Source organism: Oryctolagus cuniculus, chromosome 13 (genome assembly GCF_964237555.1).
Source record: "Oryctolagus cuniculus chromosome 13, mOryCun1.1, whole genome shotgun sequence".
NCBI lineage: Eukaryota > Metazoa > Chordata > Mammalia > Lagomorpha > Leporidae > Oryctolagus > Oryctolagus cuniculus.
The window spans coordinates 56,644,694-56,669,898 of NC_091444.1; the positions used below are offsets into that span (position 1 = coordinate 56,644,694).

General features: G+C 37.3%; 1 protein-coding gene across 1 annotated transcript in view; it reads left to right on the forward strand.

Moving 5' to 3' along the window:
• Positions 1-25,205, forward strand: part of RGS7 (regulator of G protein signaling 7) — a 495,913-nt gene that overhangs the window by 465,431 nt on the left and 5,277 nt on the right. The window contains 8 exon segments of the mRNA XM_051821475.2: positions 220-281; positions 2,537-2,647; positions 4,126-4,251; positions 6,790-6,976; positions 10,663-10,752; positions 12,038-12,074; positions 12,077-12,090; positions 12,813-12,893. Of these exon segments, the coding sequence (XP_051677435.1) occupies positions 220-281; positions 2,537-2,647; positions 4,126-4,251; positions 6,790-6,976; positions 10,663-10,752; positions 12,038-12,074; positions 12,077-12,090; positions 12,813-12,887 (702 nt within the window). The 3' untranslated portion in view covers positions 12,888-12,893.

Consider the following 25,205-nt stretch of genomic DNA (forward strand, 5'->3'; position numbering starts at 1 on the left):
TACATTAAAATAGATTTTGCTTTTTGTTAACTATTAACAGCCTTCTCCTTTAAGTTTTTTTTTTTTTGCTGACTTTGAAATTCTATTGATTGAGTGTGTACTTTTGTTCTCAATTGCCTCGTCTGTCAAAATGAAAAATTCTATTATTCATTGAAATATCAGTTGAAAATTCTAGAAGTGTCATTACTTAGAGGACTAATTCTCTAACTCTCTTTTCAGATAAAATATTGGCAAATACAGTTAGATAGACATCGGTTAAAAATGTCAAAGGTTGCTGATAGGTAAGTATGCTAAGGTCTTCTATCAATTTAAAAATTCCATTTGATAATTAAATATGTTAAAGATGGTAAGAAAATTATTGGGAGGGGAGCTGAGATAAGCAATTGGAATTATTTAGGAAATGTTATTTTTTATTTTCCATTTTGCACATAGAAAACTTTGAAAGAAGTTTTTTTTTAACTCAAAAGACAAAAAGATCCTTATTGTTGTAAATCCCTAAATGACAAATTATCATGAAATGGAGACTCAGATACAGAGAATAATTCCAAGGAGTTGAATCTTTTTTTCTCTTTCTGAAAGAAATGAAACTTACTAGTTCCTTTTTGTCAGCTTGGAGCTCCTCTGTAAATTTGTCTTAACATTTTCAATCTGCTCTGTTATTGCATGACTTCAGAATTTTAATTAAACTCAGATTTTGAATATTTTCCTTTTCTTCATTAAATCCATTCTTCATGATATTTATAGTGTTCGCTTTTGGGCATTGCCAACTCCTACCTCTCTAACTTCCTTCCTTTTCCCCCCTTGTGTTTAAATATGTTTTAAAATATATTTTTTTTAAAGATTTATTTATTTATTTGAAAGGCAGAGCCACAGCGGGGCAGAGGCAGAAGAGAGAGAGAGAGAAAGACAATGAGAGAAAAAGAAAGAGAGTGAGAGAAAGAGGCAGAGAGAGAGAGAGAGGTCTTCCATCCACTAGTTCACTCCCCAATTAGCCTGCGGTCTCCTACATGGGTGCAGGGGCCCAAGGACTTGGGCCATCTTCTACCACTTTCCCAGGCCACAGCAGAGAGCTGGATTGGAAGTGGAACAGCCAGAACTTGAGCTGGCACCCATATGGGATGCTGGCATTGCAGGCGGTGGCTTTATCCTCTAAGCCACAGCTCCAACCCCTAAAATATATTTTCATAAGAAATTAATAACTATTTATTAGAGACAATCCAAAACTCAAAACAGTATGAACCCGGTTATTTAGATTAAGCCTATTATAAAGATAAAATTTTCAGCTAAAAATTTTATTTTCAGACAACAGTATAGTCACATGCATTTGGAAAAATTCCTACAGAGAGATACCACATAGCCTTTATCCAGTTTCCTCCAAGCGCAACACCTTGCAGCGCTATGGCTTACTATCACAACTAGGACCTTGCTTTCAATACAGTCAAGACACATAACATTTCCATAACCACAAGGATTCAGCATGTAACTCCTTTGGCAGTTCCAACTGCTTCTCACTCTCCTCACCTGACCTTGCCCCCACATTCCTGGCACCCACAACTGTTCTTCAGTTCTCTCATTTGTCCTTTCAGGAAGGTAATATACGTAGAATGGAATAATATGTAAATCTTCTAGGTTGGCTTTTTTTTCCTTCCATCATAATATTCTGGAAATTCATCCAGGCTGTTGTATATGTCAATTTTGCTCCTTTTGAGTGTTCAATGTTAGTCCATGGTATGGGCGTAGTGGGTGTATCTTAGTTTGTTTAACCATTTTCCTGTTCCAGAACATCTACATAACTTGCAGGTGTTTTTGTTTTCCTCGTATTTTAAAATAGAATTTTTGTTAATGATTACTCTTTTTCCTAATCTATGAATACTTTTGACAAAAATTCCTTTTTAATCCATTCTTGAAGTTGGCTTAAATCAGTTCTGCTACAGGTGGATTGGAATCAAGGATTGAAACTTACCCTTGCTTGCCCTTCACTCATTAACCTCTTCCAAATGGCTTGTGGAGAGATGAAATCCTTAGATACACAATAAATTGTTGTATATAAGTTCTTGAAATGTAAAAATTATCATTGATTTGGGGTTTTTTTTAAATATTTATTTATTTGAAAGGCAGATTTACAGAGAGAAAGGTAGAGACAGAGAGAGAGGCCTTCTATCTGCTGGTTCACTCCCCATATGGCTGCAATGGCTGGAGCTGAGCTGATCGGAAGCCAGGAGCCAGGAGCTTCTTCCGGGTATCCCACATGGGTGCAAGGGCCCAAGGACTTAGTCCATCTTCTACGGCTTTCCCAGGTGCATTAGCAGGGAGCTGGATCAGAAGTAGAGCAGCCAGGGTTTGAACTTGCACCCATATGGGATGTTGACACTACAGGCCAGGGCTTTAACCCGCTGTGCCACAGTGCCAGCCCATTGATTTTGTTTATAAGTGAGCAAGGATTCTGTGGCCAGATATTTTTATATTGCTTCTCTTACTTTGGAATGGGTATAACCTCAGCCAAAAAACTGAGATTGAATTTTTCTTTTCTCCCTAGTCTACTAAGTTACACGGAACAGTATTTAGAATATGACCCATTTCTTGTGCCACCTGACCCTTCTAACCCATGGTTATCTGATGACACTACTTTCTGGGAACTTGAAGCGAGGTATGTGACATTTTTACTTCCTTATAAATATGTCATTTATTTCAGGATCTAAGTGAAATAGGAAGGATCTTGTAGCTAATTAATAATAAAGGTGATATTACTCTTTATCTACTCTATTCCATATTTTACTATTCTTGTTCAAGGTAATTGTTTTTGAACTTCAGACATCTGCATTTTCATTAAGATTTGCATTGCTAGAAGGACAAATAGAGGTACAAGGTTTTTTTTTTTAACTTTTTTTTTTTTTTGACAGGCAGAGTGGACAGTGAGAGAGAGAGACAGAGAGAAAGGTCTTCCTTTGCCATTGGTTCACCCTCCAATGGCCGCCAAGGCCGGCGCACCACGCTGATTCGAAGGCAGGAGTCAGGTGCTTCTCCTGGTCTCCCATGGCGTGCAGGGCCCAAGCACTTGGGCCATCCTCCACTGCACTCCCTAGCCACAGCAGAGATCTGGCCTGGAAGAGGGGCAACCGGGACAGAATCAGGTGCCCCGACCGGGACTAGAACCCGGTGTGCAGGCGCCGCAGGTGGAGGATTAGCCTAGTGAGCCGCGGCGCTGGCCACAAGTTTCAATATATATAATTACTCAGCATTGGAACCTTTGGTTCTTGAAATTTAGGTCTTTGCTATTATGTTCCTTGAAACTCTACATAGCCATAAGCAAAATGAACTTACTTGTAAACATTCTAAACAAAACTGACAAGACACAGACTTCTTAAAAACGAGCCAGAAGTCTCCTGATTTCTTTCCTGAGCTATACACAGGAGAAGCATTTATCATCAGTCTTAACAGTCATAGAAAAATCTTTCATGTCACTTTGCACAGAAGTGATTAGGACTGTATAGCACTTCTGTAGATTGTATTTCTGGACCATCTCTTTTGTAAACATCCAGCCATGGAGCTTAAACAGCTGACAAATCCAAATCTCTTCAGCCATAAGTTATAGATTTTAGAGATGAGAAAGCTAGAACTCCAAAGTACCATGGCTTGTTCAGGGTTAGGTCATTTATTTGACAGCAGAACTTTGAATGGGAAGTAAGACCTTTGATTACAGATGTTCTTTTCCAGCACAACTAGCTCCATGAGACAGTATTGTGTAGAGTTAAGAAATGGGACTGTGGGGTTAGATTATCTAGATCATTTTCCTTTATTACTTGTCTGACACTGCCAAATTATATTCCTTCTGTGCCTTTTCTTATCTATTAAATGATAATAATATTACCTGTTTCATAAATTTGTTGAAAAAATTGGCATAATTAATTCAGAGCATTTATCACCTAATGTTCAATAAATGTTAGACTTTATGATTAATCTAATTTATGCCTTATGATGATTTCATGATAATCAATCATATGTTTTTTTTCTGAAAAATAAAGATAGAAACTTCAAGATGTATATAATTTTAAAGGGAAATATAGTAATACAATAGAGATTATAATGAAAATAATATTTATTTGGCTTTTTTTTTAACCTCTACAGCAAAGAACCAAGCCAACAGAGGGTAAAACGATGGGGTTTTGGCATGGATGAAGCATTGAAAGATCCAGTGGGAAGAGAACAATTCCTTAAATTTCTTGAGTCAGAATTCAGCTCAGAAAACTTAAGGTAAGACACGTTTGGATCTTATACTATAAGATAAATACCACATTTTCTTTATCCATTCATCTGATGATGGACACCATTGTTGATTCAAAATTTTCGCTATTGTTAACAGTGCTGCTCTAAGCGTGGTGATGCAGGCATCTCTTTGATATAATGTGTTCATGTGTTTTGGATATATAAGGAGTTGTGTGATGGCTGGATCATATGGCAAGTTTAATTCTAGTTTTTTAAGAACTCTCCACAGTGTTGAGTGACTGCACTAATTTACATTCCCACCAACGGTGTATAAGCGTTCCCCTTTGTCCACAGCCTCACCAGCATTTGTTACTCCCTGTGCTTTGGATTTTGGTCATTCTGACAGGGGTGAGGTGATATTTCATCATGGTTTTGATTTTCATGGAAATTGCATTTTAAAAATGAGACATTAAAATAGGCTTTAATGGCTCTATTTGAGATTATTGGAATGAATGATAACTTTCCACTACATGAAACTGTTTTTCCATGAGCTCTTTCATTCATTATTCTTTTGAAACCTAATACCTTGTATTTACTTTTCAATGACTTGTACAGTCCTGCAAAATTCATTATGGAAAGGTTTCAATATTTATTTTTTGTTGGACTTAAAAAACAACAGGCATTGTCACATTTTTTCAGATTTAACATGTACGACTACCAAACCATTCAGAAATACATAGAACATTGACAGATGTCTCATGGACGAAGCAGGGTGACCATGGACAGAAACTGGAGAAGTTTAATTTTCTTTGTGAGCTTGCCATAGATTGTTGGATGTAGCTTCTTATTCTCTCTCAAGTTTATGGAAACCTTTGCTGAGGGAGCTCTTGCAAGATCCGGAGTTGCTGCAGATTTGAATTGGCCTACTAAATATCACTTTCTCTGTTGAGGTTATATCATGAATGATAAATGTAAGAATGCATTGAAAAATAAAAAAATATATTTTTGGCATTTTAGTGGATTGAATGGTAGACATTTCTGTAGTTCTCTAAGTTCTCTAAGGGCCATCCTCAGCTCCTTTCCCAGGAGCATTAGCAGAGAGCTGGATCAGAAGTGGAGCAGCCAGGTCTAACTGGCACCCATATGAAATGCCAGCACAGCTTCTCCATATTCACCCTCATTATTCACATGAACAGAAGATCCAAGAGTACAGTTGAATGCTCAGCTTCACCCTGACATCTGGATGCTTTTTGTCCTAGACGCTTATTTCCTTTAATCCCCTCCTCCTTTCTAATAAGTGCCTGTTTAGTAGCCTCTTTTGACTCAGCAAAACTGAGATAGGATCAGGGCTCTGACTCATGTGCTGTTTTAAATTATTTTTAAGATTTATTTATGTATTTATTTATCTGAAAGAGTGATGCAGAGAACGGGAGCAACACAGAGAGAGAGAGATTCTCAATCTTCTTGTTCACTTGTTCACTCCCCAAGTGGCCACAGCAGGTAGGGACTTGGGCCACCTGCTGCTGTCTTTCCAGGTGCAATAGCAGGGCGCTGGATCAGAAGCAGAGCATCTAGGACTTGAACTAGCACAGCAACATGCAATACCAGTATTACAGGTGATGGCTTAACCCTGGCAGATGTGTTTTTAACAGAACTTAAGAGATTGTTTTCCGTATTTCTTTCTAATGAATTTTACACTGTGAGTAAAACATATAGGGGGAAGTCAGTACAGGCCTGATGTTGAAAGTCTTCAAACAAAGTGAGTTTTCTATTATGATATTTTTTAAAAGATTTATTGTATTTATTTGAAAGAGAGTCACAGGCTGGTGCTGTGGCTCACCAGGCTAATCCTCCGCCTTGCGGCGCTGGCACACTGGGTTCTAGTCCCGGTCGGGGCGCCGGATTCTGTCCCGGTTGCCCTTCTTCCAGGCCAGCTCTCTGCTGTGGCCAGGGAGTGCAGTGGAGGATGGCCCAAGTACTTGGGCCCTGCACCCCATGGGAGACCAGGATAAGTACCTGGCTCCTGCCATCGGATCAGCATGGTGCACCGGCCGCAGTGCGCTGGCCGCGGTGGCCATTGGAGGGTGAACCAATGGCAAAGGAAGACCTTTCTCTCTGTCTCTCTCTCTCACTGTCCACTCTGCCTATCAAAAAAAAAATTCTCTTAAAAAAAAAAGAGAGAGAGTCACAGAGAGAGGTAGAGACAAAGAGAGAGGTCTTCCATCCGCTGGTTCACTCCCAGGTGGCTGCAATGGTCGGAGCTGCGCCAATCCAAAGCCAGGAGCCAGGAGCTTCTTCCAGGTCTCCCACGTGGGTGCAGGGGCCCAAGCACTAAGGCCATCTTCTATTGCTTTCCCAGGCCATAGCAGAGAGCTGGATTGGAAGAGGAGCAGCCAAGACTTGAACTGGCGTCTATAGCAGATGCCAGCGCTTCAGGCCAGGGCTTTAACCCACTGCACCACAGCCCCAGCCCGGAGTTTTCTATTATGTATCATGCTTGAGCACTGCAAGACAAGGGTAAACATGTTTTACATGAATATTCGGATTTTGAGCTATCAGAGTAAATACTGGTGTCTTTTCACGTAGATTCTGGCTAGCAGTGGAAGATCTGAAGAAAAGGCCAATAAGAGAAGTGCCCTCTCGAGTTCAGGAAATATGGCAAGAATTTCTGGCTCCAGGAGCTCCCAGTGCCATTAACTTGGATTCTAAAAGTTATGACAAAACCACACAGAATGTGAAGGAACCTGGACGATACACATTTGAAGATGCTCAGGTTGGTATAAGGTTGAGCTTCTTATAAAAAAAAAAAGTGCTGTTGATAAGTTGGTGAAATATTTTAGTTTTATTTTCAATATAAATGCCTACTATTTGTGGTATTCTCAAAAAATTTAAGTAATTGTATGTAAAATAACCTAAATGATCCAGAAAAAGACAAAGACACTTTAAAGTGAATGGTTTTTTTAAACCCTGGGAATGTTTTCTAAATTTCAGTATTTTTATATGGCAATTTCATAAAGTACAATAGTTGAAACATTTAAAAACTTCTACTTTATTTTTTACTTTGTTGTCACCCAATATGTGATCAAATTCCATCTAATGATGGCCCCATCCTGGTCATACGCATTTAAAATCTTAAAGTATCTTCAATATGGTGATTTAAGATTCTGACATTCCTGGATTATTATTTAATTATTTAATTGGCTTAAATTATGTCAAACTCAAACCAGTTTTGTCTCTGGTAAAGAACAAAATAGTAGATTCAGGCTTTTAGTAATTTTCTTTCCTTTTTTTAAGATTTATTTATTTATTTGAAAGTCGGAGTTACACAGAGAGAAGGAGAGGCAGAGAGAGAGAGAGAGAGAGAGAGAGAGAGAGAGATCGGTCTTCTTTCCGATGGTTTACTCCCCAACTGGCCGCAACAGCTGGAGCTGTGCCAATCAAAAGTCAGGAGCCAGGAGCCGCTTCCAAGCCTTCCCACACAGGTGCAGGGGCCCAAGAACTTGGGCCATCTTCTGCTTTCCCAGGCCATAGCAGAGAGCTGGATCGGAAGTGAAGCAGCCGGAACTCAAACCGGCTTCCAAATGGGATGCCAGCACCTCAGGTGGCAGCCTCACCCACTATGCCACTTCGCTGGCCCTTCTATTCATTTTCAAGTTAATTTTTTAGTAGAGTACAGAAGCAAATTAAAGTGATTTTAAATTTCAAAGATGAAACTTTAATGTTCTTTTCTCAGACTTAAAAACAATTGCAATTTCTACTTTCTTTTTTATTTATTTGACAGATAGAGTCGGACACTGAGAGGGAGAGACAGAGAGAGAGAAAGGTCTTCCTTCCGTTGGTTCACTCCCCAAATGGCCACTATGGCCGGCGCTGCGCCAATCCAAAGCCAGGAGCCAGGTGCTTCTTCCTGGTCTCCCATGCGGGTGCAGGGGCCCAAGCACTTGGGCCATCCTCCACTGCCCTCCCGGGCCACAGCAGAGAGCTGGACTGGAAGAGGAGCAACCAGGATTAGAACCCAGAGCCCATATGGGATGCCGGCACCACAGGCGGAGGATTAACCAAGTGAGCCATGGCGCCGGCCCCACAATTTCTACTTTGTTTCAAACATATTGGTGACCAAGAGGAAAAATAAGCTTGTAGTGAGAGGATGTTATCTCCAAATGATGTTTTGAAGTTGTCTCGTCAATGAGTACATACATGCATCACATTTTCTTAGACTTTTTTTTTTTTTAGAGAAGAACACTAAGTCTAAAATATGTTTTGCTTTTGATAACATTAGTAAAATAAAATAAAATATAGAAGATGAAGATGAAGATACACAAATGCCCTTCCTTCTTTCTACTCTTGGTAGTCAAAACATTTGGCTTCAGTTGAAAGAAATGAGCCATTGTGAAGAAAACGAACACAGTTTTTAACAGCTAATCAAATGCCCCATTCCTTGTGATTCAATCATAGTCTCCGCTGTAGTAGTAATTACATTTTCAGACACACATGATGGAGAGCAGGATGAAAATTCTGGCCCTTTGGTTCACTCCCCTTCTGATTATCTGTCTTTTAGCACAAGATAAAATGTCAAACATGTTTATAGAGTCTATAATGTATAAAATGTTTGGAATGCCCTTCCTGAAGTCTTAGAACATTTCTTTGTTGTATTATTGAAACATTTCTATTATTGAAAAATATTCTTGCTTAATAGGTCTTCAATAAAATACAAGGGAATATTTTCTATAGAAAACATAACCACCTGGTCCCATTTTTCTTTTTTGGTTAACCTCAGATATTTAACTCCTGCTTTTTGTGTAATTTTTTTAAAATTCTGCCTTCAAACATATCATACTAGAAATCCCTGCCACTGTGTGAGAAGAAATGCAATGTAATGGCTAAGAACAGAAATTCTGGAGTTAAATTGCCTGGGCTCTGCTCTGTGACTCTTAAAAATACTTTACTTCATCCTGACTCAGTTTCTTCATCTGAAAAATGTATATAATAGTGGTTGCCATTCTCACTGGTGTTTTATGAGGATTAAAGAAACTAAGCAATCATTTGGATTTGTACCCAGCATATCATCAAGCATATATGAGCATTTACTATGCACATCTCATGCTCTGCTAAACACTTGTCACTCCTTTATTCCTCACAATACTGCTATTTCATAGATTCAAAAATTAAAGATTGGAGAGATAAATAAATAAGCCTAAATTTACACCATTTGTATGTGATAGATTTTTGAGCAAGGTAGGATCTGAATTCCAAAGTGCTTAATTCCAAAACTCATCACTCTACTTTTCAAACAAATTCAGATACATGCCAAATTCATCATTCTCTTGAAGATGACCCTTGAGCTAGGTCTTGAGGCTGAATCTAGAATGTCATTAGGTGGATTCAGAGTAGCTTAAAATTTTCACTGATGTGTTTAAGACTAGAGAGAACAAAGTCATTTCTTAAAATATCTACTTTATCCAAACTCAAAGAGATTAGGACATCCAGGATACTCTCAAATAGCTCAAAAAGCTACATTTTTTTTAAATTTTCATTTAATAATTATAAATTTCCAAAGTACAGCTTTTGGATTACAGTGGCTTTTTCCCCCTCATAACCTCCCTCCCCCCCCCCCCGCAACCCTCCCATCTTCCACTCCCTCTCCCATCCCATCAAAACTCTGCATTTAACTGTTGTTTCCCCGAATTAGGAAGACCCAGGAGCATTTAAGCTCCCTGAGCTGCAGTAGACCAAAGCAGGCTCTCTCTGCACTGGCCTAAGACTGAATCAAAGGAATACTTTTTTTTCCCTGTGTTTAACTTCTTTTCCCACCATCATCCATCATCAAAACAGGACATTGCAGACTTATTAGGGGTAAATGATTAAACATGTATCCAAACTGTGATTGAATGAGTTTTTAACAAGCACACAAATTTTGAGATTTAGCAATTAAATGTCACAAAACTTATTTTTGGACTTGTGCTCTGATTCAAAGTGGGTGTGGAAGACAAATTTCCATGTAATTTGAACCAAGGATATGAATCATCTGGTCAGTCTGCACTCTGAATAAATGTAGAGGCCAATAGTATCCAGGATTATTTCTCAATCTTCATTTCACATCATCCATTTTTGTCCTAGAGTCAAGAGATAGCAGATTTATTTGTATACTCAAATGGTCTATATAATTCAACAATTTCAAGTTATACATGACATCTCATTAACTAATTCCATTTTTTTTAAATGAGTGGTTATGATTTTTCTTCTCAGTAGCTCCAAAACAAATTTAAATAGTGATACATTAGTGAAATCATGAATTTGAAAATCTAATTGTTCTGTCAACATAGAGGTTCTCATCAGTATTATCATTACTATTTTTGTTTCTACTAGATTTGTTCTTTGACCACATATGGTATCTCTAATGTGATCCTTCTTTTTCCTAAGAATTAATAAAGAAGATCCTCAATCACTATTTCTTTTTAGGAGCACATTTACAAACTGATGAAAAGTGATTCGTACCCCCGTTTCATACGATCCAGTGCCTATCAGGAACTTCTACAGGCAAAGAAAAAGGTATTGGTGCTTTGTGACCTTTTTGATATAGTTGTGATTTTTAATTATCTCGCATGAATACTTCTGCTGAGCCCAGGCTATTGGACAAAAGGTAAGTGAACATACTCCAAGACCCTCCCTCAAACCTTTGCATTTTATAAGGGTCATTTATGTTGATTTTGTTTTGTTCATTGATCAAATATTTTATTATTATTTGTTTTATGCTTCACAAAGTTTTTGGAATCAATTCTCATCTTCATGTTAGTCTTCTGTATGCCTTAAATGTCATTACATCAAAAATTTGAAGGAGGCATTTTTTCCTTTTGGTCTACTAAGCTAGAACGTATGCTTATATCACAAACCTGGTAGCTAAAAATAGACTACTTCATGACAGCTACCAAAGAATAGTAATGATTGCTTCTGAATAATTTTTTATCCTAAATCACTTAGTATCCTTGTAATAGGAACCAAGACATTTTGTGAGAGTTGTAGTAGACCTCATTAGTCAGATAATGTTTATAATAAAATTTTCACTATCCATAACTCATTAAATAATCAATGTTGCAGGATATGGAAATCTGGTCATAGAAAGCAACATCATTCATTATTTTTAATGTTAAAATAGTCCATTACTTCTTTAAACTCTGAGATTAACTCATAATTTTGTGTAATTAATTTTCATCACTTAAAACTAGTGAGATTTTTTTTAAGTCCATTGCCTTTGCAGCTTGTAATAGAGATTCTGTGGCTGCACTAATACAGTAGTCACTATCTCATCTCTGAATTTTAATTAATCAAAATTACATAAAAGTCTAGCCAAATTTCAAGTGTCCAGTAACCACACCTGGAGACGTTTGTATTGGACAGTATAGAATGGTATTTTCATCCTTTCAGAAAGTGCAATTTATAAACAGAAATTTATCCCAGTTAGAAAATTATGAGGAAATTCTGAAGATATGCCATCAGGGTTTCAAATGTTTAGACTTTCAAATGTCAACATATAAGCTTCACATAGCTGCTTTATTTCTGCTTGATTTCAGTTTGCTTGAAATCACACTTTTGTTTGCACAAGAAGAGTTTTTGGTATTAAAAAATCAAAGCACTAATGGCAGCAGCGCCCAGGTCCTGTGACATGACACCTTGCTTGACAACTGTCCTACCTCTGCGGGCCCTGTGATTTAGATCATGGCTTTGATGTTACATCATTTCATCATTCTATCTCTGCTGTTTCCCTTGCTTTCTTTCTTTTATTTTTAAATGTTCCCTTATTTCCCTTCACCCTACCCACTCCCCACCCCCATGTAAGTCTGGAAACTCAATGGATCGAAGAACATCTTTTGAGAAATTGCACAGAATATGGTAAGTTTTATTTTTTTAGGAATTATAAATCATTAAGCCCAGTGAAATTTTCCCACTTCCCCTGTTTCTAGCCCATAACTTATCTTGCATTCTTTGATAAAACAGCAAAAGTATGGCCTGTTTTCAAATTTAGAACTTCATGCTTCCTACTTCCTGTCTCAGTCCTACATATAGTAAAAATGTCACACATGAGCAGCTTCATGTATCAAATTAAATGTTTATTATGATATATAAAATGAAGAAAGAATAATTATATATTCATATTTTAGCCCATATATCCCTGTATTTACTGAAGATACTGCATGCATTTCTATGCTCTTTCCCTTAGTTCTTTGTTAGGCTTAAACAATTAAGAAATTAAGAGAAATGAGGATTCTGGGCTTTCTGTCTCCACAGGGACAAAATTATCTATGGAGCAGTTTGAAGTCAAACACTTGTGATAAATGGTGGTCACATCATGCCCCACCAAAGACCCACTAGGATGTCTCTCTTGTTCTTTATTTTTCAGGAAGGTGTTGAAAATTGTATAAATAATCCTGGAAACCTGTAGTTTTCCCACCAGTGTTTTCTTAGTACCTTGCCATGTGTTTTGGTGATATATATATATTTATATATTTGTTTGTGGGGTTCTTTTTTTATTTTGTGTATTGTGCCAGTGCCTTTGGAACTTTCTGACATTGTGTAAGCTCAAACTAAAGCCTTCAACACATTTATTTTTATAGGGCAGAAACATCCCTATTTTCCCATGCCATAAAAACTGTACACCAACACTGAGGGCCAGCACTAACCTGTTATGAAAAGAGGTAGAAAAATCTTGGTTTATACTCAAGTTTGTCTGCATTGTCTGTTGAGTTGTGTGGTTAGCTCCATGCTACTGTGTGTGTGTGTGTGTGTGTATTGTGGCTTTTGCCGTGATGGCCAATTAAATGGAGTTATGAGTGTTGAAATCTAAACAAAGTAGATTCAACAAATAAACCATTTTTGTTTGTAGTTTCCTTCCAGGATCCTTGTGGTGGGGACATTAATCAATTCTATTTTTGAATTACCATTGAGATTGTACACAGAGTGTTGGAAAGATTTTAAACAACAGAGAGTACTTGGAACATTCAATGTGATTGCATAAATTAAAAGTATGGAAAATGAGGAACTCGAGGAATTAAACACACTATAAACCTCACACTTCGATTGGCTTTATTTGAATCTTAGGCCTTTAGTATAGAATTTAATTAAACATGCCTCAAAGTTAAAGAAAATGTCAAAGAAATTCCCCCAAATTTTGCTGGAGAAAGTGACTATTGGGTATTTCAAGGTTTTCTGTGTATTGTTTAAGAATTGATTCAAATGAATCCTTTATGAAAATAAAACAGACAGAATGTTGTTCTTGAGATTAGAATGGAAATTTAGGTGAAATAATTTAAAATAATTATAGTTATACAACTGGAGAAAGATATAAAAGGAAGCAAAGCAGGTTGACTTTTCTCTAGCACCAGCCCCAAATCTGACCCACTTCCCCAACTCTTAAAATAGCACCACCTTGTCCCAAAATGCAGATAATTGGTACCAAAACACAATTAATTGCAACATTTTACAGCCCTAGAGAGTAAATTAAACTCTACAACAACTTTTGATATATTTCAAAATAACTAGAAAAGGAGAGTCTGAAGTTTCCCAACACAGAAATAATACTTACTTCAGGAGGTGGAAATGCTAATTGATCTGATTACATATTACACATGGTACACATTTATCAAATTATATTGCACAAATATATTTTAAAATTTATTTTAATTTTAAAAAATTAAAAAGGAATAATCTTCTATTTTTTAATCAAAATTTATACAAGCGCCAACTATCATCATGCTATATCTTAGGACCATGAAAAAGGTATAGACCTTGGTTAAAAGTTACTTCATGGTATAAATAAAATGTTATGATGTAAGACGGCTAGATAAACTGTTGCTACTTGGTGTTAGAATGGAGAGAAACAGTCAATCTGAGAATTTCAAAAACGTACATTTACTGGATAAATAGATTTTATTAGGCCAAGAAGGGCAAACTTCCTTTAAAAAGAAGGGGGAAATAGGCTGTAATTACTAAAGAAATAGAAGCTGAATAACATTTACACATAGACATACACATCCATACATATAATATTGTAGTAATTTTCAGATAACCACTAAACACATTGTTCACATTTATCCTTTTCCATCCAGAAAAATTAAAATGATATTTTTCATTGAATATGCTGTTTTGGTGTTACTCTGCAGAAATGGAGAAGAAAATTATGGAGAATCTCTGAATTTCTCCTTCAGAAGTATTTTTCCATATCAGTATCTGTAGGATAACCTTTGTGTCAGGCATCCTGTAAGTTTGTAAACTAAATTTTATAGGACACCTTAATAGGACCAATAAAGGGATATAAAAACAAAGCAAAGAATAAATGACTTTATTATAATCTGATAGATTTAATGGAGAAGAGGTAGAGTTTAAATAAGGTGACAAGATAGACAATGTCTAGGAAAGAAATGGAAAAAGAAGAACATGAGTAAACAAATATAAACCATGAAAGGAATTAGGAAAACTGAGATAATGACAATTCATATTCATTGAATACATGCTGGGTACTACTAAATTGTGCACTAGGGGCTTCATATTATTTAATCTAATCTGATTTAATTCATATGCTGCCCCTTGCAAGGTGGTTATTATAATACCCATCATTTTACTCATTTTACAAGTGAGAAAAAGGAAGGACCAGAGAAAGCATATAGTTTGCCCAGATTGACATAGTATAGGAATGTTGGTGACAACATTATCTGACTCCTAAATTCATTGTCTTTCTGCTAATTCCCATCCTCGATATCCTTGCAGTGGACAGAAAATCACTCACTCAATCCTGTCACCTGATGATGTCCTCCTCCCCATTTCCAGTTTATTCCTATTTTAGGAATTTTATTTACATGTTCCAAAAGAATGATTTTATAAGCTGGGTAATCAAAATGGACTTGCTGTTTTTGTTTAACCCCAGAGTCAAAAAAACTTTTGTTAGTGTTTTCCAACACCCTTCGAGCTTCTCTTGGTTACCCAGACTAATAAACCCTTGCCAGCATTTCAGACTATGCAAACAGCCAAGAGTTACATAACATTTTTAACATTTCAAGAACATCCATTCCTTTGTGTTTGCTTTGTTGTTTACATGTACAGCCATACTGGGAGGTAGTCAGGAAGGCACTACTTGACTGTCACAGATGAACGAATGGGGGAAGAGAGAGGGGAAGTCACTCACCAGTATCATTTGGATATTGAGTGTTAAAGCAGGACAAGAAGCAAAATTTTCTTACTTTAAATTCATTACTCTTCATAGATTACTCTATTTCTTTTTATTACATCCAAAACAGGTGAGATCAGAATAACTGACCTTTGTGTAATAATCTCACCTTGGCTTGTGTCTCAAGGAATTTCATTTCCTGTGATTTATTCTTTACTTCTTTATTGTCCTTGCCATCAGAGAGGTCTCTTAAGGTCTATATTTCAATACTTACTAGGTTCTTTTATGACTTTAAACATTATTAAATGTTTAAGCCTTGTTTAAGTTTTATGCAATCTCTTTGACACAGTTAATATACCTTATTAATTGTGAGAGTTTTCTTCCTCTATGACTATCACCAAATCTGACACTATTTCTCCAGCTGTTAAAATATCATAGCGTCTGTCTGTGTGCCACACAAATATTAAAAAGGAACATGGGACTGGCGCCGTGGCTCACTTGGTTAATCCTCCACCTGCGGCGCCGGCATCCCATATGGGTGCCGGGTTCTAGTCCTGGTTGCTCCTCTTCCAGGCCAGCACTCTGCTGTGGCCTGGGAGGGCAGTGGAGGATGGCCCAAGTGCTTGGAACCCTGCACCCACATGGGAGACCAGGAGGAAGCACCTGGCTCCTGGCTTCGGATCAGCATAGCTCCGGCCATTGCGGCCATTTGGGGAGTGAACCAATGGAAGGAAGACCTTTCTCTCTGTCTCTCTCTCTCACTGTCTATAACATTATCTGTCAAATAAAGAAAAATAAAATAAAGAGGAACAAATAGGGAAATAAGGAGCAAAAGTCTAGGAGAATTGATCAGCCAGGCCTTGCCATTGAGGTTTATATATCCAGTGCCAACTCTGTGCCTCATCTCCTCTCCTCAGTCTGTGTGGAGTAAAAGTTAAATTAGCCTGAATTTTGTAGAAATGGATATTGGAGAAGGTTAATGTTGAACACATGGAAATTCCCCGTAGTAACATCTTTTTGACCTTATTTCAATGAAAACAATTATCTGAAGAGGCTTTAGAAGATTTTATGTACTCATAAATTATCACAAATTAAATGCATGAAGTTGTATTCCTTAAACAAAATTTTAAAAAAAAAAGAATCTATAGAAAAGATCTGATGACCTCCTTAGCTGCTTCATCCGTGTGCCCTGTTTACTCACACCAGTGCATTTAGCTTTCTAGTTATGCTCTGGAGACAGCAGCAAATGGCCAAAACTTGTGAAGACATCAGCAGAGAATTTTCACACAAGAGCTGAGTTGGCTGAGTTGGTCATTAATTGACCAGCTGGTTAAATCTATATTTAATTCTATAACGCAGTTATATGATGAAAGGAAAAATATAAATATGAATTCTATAACTGCATCGAAGTATCCAGAATGGGAAAGATGCAATACTTAGTTCCTTTAGAATGTTATTTTTGGTTAAATTGTTATCTAAACCCATTATGGAGGCCCTGCTTAACACAGACTATGCAAAATTTATGCAAACATAGTAAACATGATAGAAGAGCCTTGACATGAGAACTTGATGAATTTAGATTAAAAAACTTGTCCTGTACTTTCTTACCATGTTAATTTTTAGAGATTATTTAAATCAATGAACTTCAGTGTTTTCATCTCTAACCTAACAACATATAGCTTCAAAGAGCACTTGCACAAGGAAATAGGATTATAGTTGAATATGCTTTAGAAATATGTGTTATTCACTTAAAATGCATTATGAATGTCTTCCAGGTCATTCCATATTCTTCTATCTACATGATTCTACTTATTAACTACCAAAATTTCTTGGAAAGAAAAAACTTGTAATGTATTTTTTAATCCTCTTTAATGGAAATTTAAGGACCTTTGCTTATTTATTCATTGCTATTATAGAGCGAAGCATGATAAACATCCTTACAGTTAAATATTGATTTTGTTCTTATATTTATAGAAATTGAATGTTTGATTAAATGGGAGGCAAATTTATAAGGGAGTAGGAATCTATCTGCTTTTTTGTTCTTACCTTCAGTTTTTCCTTAACACAAAAGCATACAGTAAATGAAACATTTGTTATGAAAGGCAAGAATCATATTTTGAACTCTTGATTTCTAAAACCACTAGTGTTACATCTTAATGACAGACCCCTCCCAATTGGTCCTGTTTTGTAAAGTAATGCATTCTGTGTCTGGGAGGCTTCCATTGTTTTCTAATACACTGTCAAATCTTCTAGGGATGATTTCTAGTCTCTGGTCAAATGATTTCAATTTTCTTTCTATTATATGTAACATCTAATGTGAAATCTCTACATACTCCACCACTCACCCTGACTGTAACCTGCAAGTCACCCTCTCCACCCAATGTAATGCTATGAACAATACAGATGTCAGATTTGGGAGATACCGACCTAGTCTAACCATAGAGAAATGTTAAATGAAGAGCAGGGCAGTGTCAAGTCTACTTGTGCAGTGCCTTCAGCTGCCCAGGTCTGATACATCTGGGCTGGACTTCAGCTCTGTTTAGAATTGAGTCATGACACTCTTATTTGAGCACTCTGAACATTGCTATTTGGGCTTTAGGCACAGAAGAGTGTATAAGCTATCTTGGAAAGAGTCTTGGAGTCTCAGAAAAGGTACCTCTAAAGTCGCTGCTAGGTTTGTTCACCATGAATAATACCAGTGGGGAAAATCGAGCTATTGGTCTGGGATATACTCATATGCTACATTTATATTATTGCTCTTCGATACCATCATGCTGTTCTTAGATCATTTACTCATCAACATATATTAATTTTTAATATGTCTCTGCTTATGTGTTACGCCTTATGAAAGGCAGCCTCTCTAACCTTACTTTCATTGCTATTGGTACTAATTTCTACCACAACAAAGTAGAGACAATTCTAGAGTATTCACAAATTCAATTACATTTATACTAATGTAGTTGTAGTGTAGGAAGACCTCCATGGAATTTATCAAATCCTCAATTATGTAAACATCCATCATCATGAAACAGATGCCTGCTTTACATCATACTATACAAGCAGATTGGGAACTGTGAGAGAAAGTTTTGGTTTTATAACTATACTCTCATGAATTTACCTTGAGGAAGAATCTGTACATATTTTTTTTTCTGGTTGAATGCCATGCATTTTTTGCCTCTGATCACAGGTATATTAATATAGATGAAATTCAGTGGAAAATTCTTTTAGCACCTTAATATCCATAGAGAAAGCTGACTTGTGAAAATAGTTTATAAGCTGGTCATTGGGCTTCCCTGTTATCTCTATTGCTTTACCAGCAAATACATAAAGTGAGTCTGGTCAGTGATGAACTGTTTTCTCCTCTTCTGTTATAGACCTGAAACCCATCTCATTTATCATTTCATTGTTGGCAGATATGGCTATCCATCTTCTTTTATTGAAACTGTTTCTGGCGATAGTTTGCTTGAGAAAACAATTTTAGTTTCCCTGCAGCATGATGTAAATCGATTGGTGTCAATATATCAGACCACACAGCCTAATTTAGGTCTGACAATGTGTCTTATATTTTCCTGTGGTAGCATCATTAGCACTTAAGTTCTGTATGTGAATTGTCTACAGGTTTTTTGGTCATAGATCATCTGATGAAACCCTGGGGGTTCCTAAGAAATGTTGTGTAACTACTTTGTAGACAGTCTCTAGTGGGACATGTCGCTTTTGTGCTACATATGCCTGAAGCAAAAGTTTCAATAGCATTTCCCAAAGCTCTATTCTTCTTTTTAAAAAATGATTACTGGGGCTGGTGCTGTGGTGCAGTGGGTTAATGCCCTGGCCTGAAGCGCCGGCATCCCATATGGGCGCCGGTTTGAGACCCGGCTGCTCCACTTCCAATCCAGCTCTCTGCTATGGCCTGGGAAAGCAGTAGAAGATGGCCCAAGTGCTTGGGCTCCTGCACCTACGTGGGAGACCCGGAAGATGCTTCTGGCTCCTGACTTCGGATCGGCGCAGCCGTTGTGGGCAACTGGGAGTGAACCAGTGGCTGGAAGACCTCTCTTTCTTTGCCTCTTCTCTCTCTGTGTAACTCTGACTTTCAAACAAATAAATAAATCTTTAAAAAATGATTATTTATTTGTTTGAAAGGCAGAGAGAGAGAGAGAGAAAGAAAGAAACCGAAAGATCTTCCATCCACTGATTTATTCCCCAAATGCCCACAACAGCCTGCAACAGTAACATTTGCAGAAGTGGAGTGGCCCATATTCAAATCAGGCATTCTGATATGGGATGCAGGCATCTCAAGCAGTGGCTGCACTGGCCATGCCACAATGCCTGCCCTGCAACATAATGTCCTCATGAACATGAAACCTTGGGTTTGTGCTAGTGGCTCCAGAGGCCTCAGCTGGAGACCATCTTGGGACCTCTGTGTGACAAGTTGATAACCCAGTCATACCCATGTGTTCAAGCACAACTGAGTTCTTTCATTCCATAAAGATTACTACTATAATATAAGTACCTACTATGGAATATACATTTTGTTTTCTATTGGAGGAGACATAGATAAGAAGACATAGTCCCTAATCTTGGGAAGTATATGAGGAGAGGTATGAGCCAAAATCACTGCTTTGGGCATAGGACCAACATGGATCTAAGTTGATTCATTCTTCTTGTGAAAGTTAACTGCGTAAGGAACAGAACAAAGGCTCCACTGGCTTTCTGAATATAAATCATAAAGTGGCACAGAGTACGCAAGGGGAAGAGTGAAGGCCTAAGCTAGAGACCCACCCACTAACTAGCTGGGGAATCTGACCCTACAGGAAAGAACACACAAAAAGAGCCCCAGAAAGAGGGTTGGAAGACTTGACAGACTGAGGCACGGATTATTGTGCAGATCTCCAGTAACAGAGTAGGAAAGTACAAAAGAGGTAATTAAGGAGATATTGTGTTTTCAGGTTTTGAATTTACACAAGGGCCATCTACTCCTACATGGCAGATGAGAGCAGAGGGCAAGCTAGGAGAATCCAGAGATGAGAGGAATGTTTGCAGGATCAGTAGCTACTGCAATCACCCACACATTAGATGATAATGACAAAAACTTGGGTAGCAAAATAGAAGTGAATAAGAAACAAGGTTCATTAACCAAATAAGTTTACCATTTACTAGGACTTTTTTATTTGGCAGGCAGAGTTGGACAGTGAGAGAGAGAAAGGTCTTCCTTCTGTTGGTTCACCACTCAAATGGCTGCCACGGCTGGCGCACTGCGCCGATCCAAAGCCAGGAGCCAGGTGCTTCCTCCTGGTCTCCCATGGGGGGTGCAGGGGCCCAAGCACTTGGGCCGTCTTCTACTGCTTTCCCAGGCCACAGCAGAGAGCTGGACTTGAAGAGGAGCAATCAGGACTAGAACCGTCGCCCATATGGGATGCCGGTGCCACAGGTGGAGGATTAGCCAAGTGAGCCACCGCGCCGGCCCCCTACTAGGACATTTTTAAACCAAGTTTACTAGAAGACTTGACAGCAGAAAAGTAAGACATCAAGCCCTCTCACTCAGGAATTGAAAGAGTAATATAACAGCATTATTTTGTAGTATCACATTGATTTTTTGAAGATACTTGAACTTGAATTATCAAAATATGACCTGAATATTATATTAACATACAAAACTATAGTTGAGTAAAGCAAAAAGATACAGGAATATTTGTGTGTGTGTATGTATGTAGCATTACAGCATTTGACAAAGCATTTTGCAACTCTCAATCTAGTTACCTTATTGAATTAAATAGCATCAAAAAGAATTAAGTGGGTAAACAGAATCTTATCAACAGTTTAGGGGCTAACTGTTTGCCTGTCTTTATAGATTTATTTTATGTATCTAAGAAAATATAATAGAACTTAAGTTGATAAAGATTGGGCTTATTATTATGTCTAAACTTAATTTCCACTATAAGTATAGTCATTTATCAATTATTGCTAGTTATTAGGTTACCTAGTAGCTAGCTCAATATCATTCCCCAGTCATCTATTTCTCATTTTCTGCTTCTCATTCTAAAGCCATATATTTCATTACATGTATTCATCTGCATTCCTTCCTGAAACACTTGTTCAGCTACATATTGCATTACATATATTAATCAGCATCCCTTCATGAAACACTTGTTCATAAAAGAAAGCCATTTTTATACTGATGACAAACTGTGGATGCAGCTTTCCCTCTTCCATAATTTGTACTAGTATTTAAAGGCAGACACTGCAATAGGTAATTTAAAACAGCTAGAAATTGGACATATTTTTCTAAATTGCATTCATCCATAAACAAGGATGTATTTGTGTATGTCTACAGATATCCTGCTTCATTTTTCATATGTGTTTGATAGTTACTGGACTGCATGTCCAGATTGGGCAAAATCCCATGTCCTCTGCATTGTGCATGACATTTTGATGACTGTTATTTTTGCTGTTTTCAATGACCAGGATCTTAGAACAATGGGAGCAAAAAGCAGACTGGCTTAAATACACCCATTATACCTGTAATTTCAAACAACAGAGATCATTGCTAAAATAGACTGTGGAAGTTATTGCAAATTTTGAACACAATCTCTAGACTGCTGTCTCATTTCTGGGAAAAAAAAAAAAAGTTCAGCTATCCATTGTTTATCTCAAGTCATGCAGATCTTACTTTGATAGTAAAGGTTTTTTAGTCTGTTTCATCAGCAATAAAAAACATTACCCAGTGAGTATGGCAAACATACTACAAAGGGTAATAAGCAGCACCCAATAACAAATTCTCCCAGAAAGTCTAGTTAGATAAGGGCGAAACATTTAAGTTTTAACTGATTTTCAGTAGTACTGGTGCTGGTGGTTTTGGAGAGCACAGTTAGAAAACTACTGCCTTAGACTAACCAATGCTCTCCACTCTCTCCACTGATGGGTGTCAATGGCACACCCTATGTCACAGATGAGAAAGTCTGCTCTCCTATTATTGCAACACAATTTTGCAACCATCAGTGGAGTTGCACGATACTGAGAGTCAATTGCGTTTGTATCCATAGCTGTTCATTATTGAATGTAGTGTACTTACATAATTTATTAAAATATTATACAAGCTAGGCTGGCGCCGCGGCTTACTAGGTAATCCTCCGCCTTGCGGTGCCAGCACACCGGGTTCTAGTCCCGGTCAGGGCGCCGAATTCTACCCCAGTTGCCTCTCTTCCAGGCCAGCTCTCTGCTGTGGCCAGGGAGTGCAGTGGAGGATGGCCCAGGTGCTTGGGCCCTGCACCCCATGGGAGACCAGGAGAAGTACCTGGCTCCTGCCATTGGATCAGTGCAGTGCGCCGGCCGCAGTGTGCCGGCCGCGGCAGCCATTGGAGGGTGAACCAACGGCAAAGGAAGACCTTTCTCTCTGTCTCTCTCTCTCACTGTCCACTCTGCCTGTCAGGAAAAAAAAATATTATACAAGCTGTTGAAATTTGAATATGAGATGAGAAAGACTTCTATGAAAACTAAGCTGTATTCTTAAAAAGACTGGATAAAGATATATTGAAAACAGCTATAAAATAAATCTGAATAACACTTGCATTGGGAAAGTGGGCTTCTAATGTTTTCTAAATTAATCATTTATTTTTTTTCATTATCTCAGTTGCTCCAGTTCATGAACAGTGTCCCTAAATCAAAACTGAACATGCGCTGGCGCTGCGGCTCAGTAGGCTAATCCTCTGCCTGAGGTGCCTGCACCTCCGGGTTGGGGCGCCGGATTCTGTCCCGGTTGCGCCTCTTCCAGTTCAGCTCTCTGCTGTGGCCCGGGAGGGCAGTGGAGGATGGCCCAAGTGCTTGGGCCCTGCACCCGCATGGGAGACCAGGAGGAGGCACCTGGCTCCTGGCTTCAGATCGGTGCAGCATGCTGGCCATAGCAGCCATTTGGGGGGTGATCCAATGGAGGGAAGACCTTTCACTCTCTTTCTCTCTCACTGTCTAACTCTGCCTGTCAAAAAAAAAAAAAAAAAAAAAAAAAAAAAAACTGAACATGCAGTGTGGGCACATCACTACTTTGATTTTGTGTCCTATACGTTTTACAACCTAGCCTTAAAATTCTATTGATTTGCAAACATTTGCCCCAAATGTTAAGAAGCCATTTGGAGCTTAAAATAGAATTTGAAACCCCAAAACCAAGAATGTGCTAATATTGCATCTCCCCAATTTTGTCTCTCTTCTAGAGTTTTTGTTTGTTTTAGTGTAAATCTGTCTCTTTGCCATTCCTTTAACTAAGTTTTATCTTGGAAGTTATAGCTCATCTTTATAGTTTAATATGAGTTTTTGTAATCTCTTTGTTTTTCAGTGTCTTAATCAAGATTGACACCTTTGTATCATGTATGCATTTTATCAGAATTTCATCAGTTTGCTCAAATTACTGATTAAACATGCCTTAAAGAATGGAGAGTAAGACAAACTAACACTGTTCTAACAATCAGTGCACCTAGAATATAGCGGTTTACTTGGTTATGAACTGCACCTTTCTCTATCTTACCCATAGATAAGACTACTTATCCATGATGCTATCCGTGAAATACTACTACTTGCCTTACTTAGACCAAGAAACTTTGTTTAAAGCAAGTTGTTGATCTTAAATCTAGTAAACCCCTTTTAAAAACAAGTAAATGATCTTGACATGACAATGATTTACTAGTTTATACATGGAATTCTTCACACCACATTGTCAAAAGAAAAATCTGCCATCTGAAAAATGAGCAAAGAATTTAGGTTGTTTTTATAGGGGAAATAAAAATAATTGATAAATATATACAAAAAATCTAATACTTGACAAATATGTGACACAAATTTACTGTTATTAATAAGCAAGTATAATTCAAAAAGCAAATAATAACATCTTCAAATAGGTTAGTTATTTAAATAATAATATATAAATTTAGAAAAAAATAAGAAAATAGGTGATTTCATATACTGTTTATAAAAGTCTGAATGCCAATTAGTTTTTTGGAGTTGAACTTGTTAGAATGTGACAAAAGCCTCAAAAACTTCTCTCACTTTGCAGTCATTCAACTGTTAGGAATTTAAACCTAAAAAAGCAAACATGCTGATATTCCTCCGTGTGCAAAATTATCAATTGCATCACAGGATTGCCAAATGTAGAACACAATCTGAATGCCAAAGCTGTGGATCTCTTTAAGATATCAGGACATAGCTACTTATAAAATATTATTCAAAATTAAAAATCAGATTTTAGATCACAACACTTTATTTTTTGAAATGGCACCCACATTTGACCAACACATTTTATATGTGTTTGTGCATAGTTGTGTTTACATATATAAAATATATTTATGGTATCAACTGTACTATGTTTATATGTGTATAGAACTAAAATAACATTTCATAATGTAACTCCTTATGTGTCCAATACAGTCTAATATTTTCTGATCAGTTCTATAATACTCAGTTCTCTCCTAAAAGTTAGTTGCATCTCTCTAAATTGACATCCTACTAAGCAATGCATTGAGATTAGAAACAATGTTATTTTATAAGAAACGTAGAATATTAATAATTGATGAAAATACAGCATGTTACCCATAATAAGCCATAATAACATGCACAATATAGTTTCATTTGTAAAAAGTAAAATTAACAAATAACAGGTATTTTGCATAAAAAGGAGGAAGATATTTTTAGTATGTAAATAGTAGCTGAAATAATTTTTTATTTTTCTGTATTTTCCTCATTTTTACTAATACTCATATAGAATTTTTATTATAGTAAAATATTTTTAACTAAAGAAATGATAATATGTGGTTTCTCAATCCACACATGGAGCTAGTTATCAGAACTTAAATGTATATGTTCATAACCT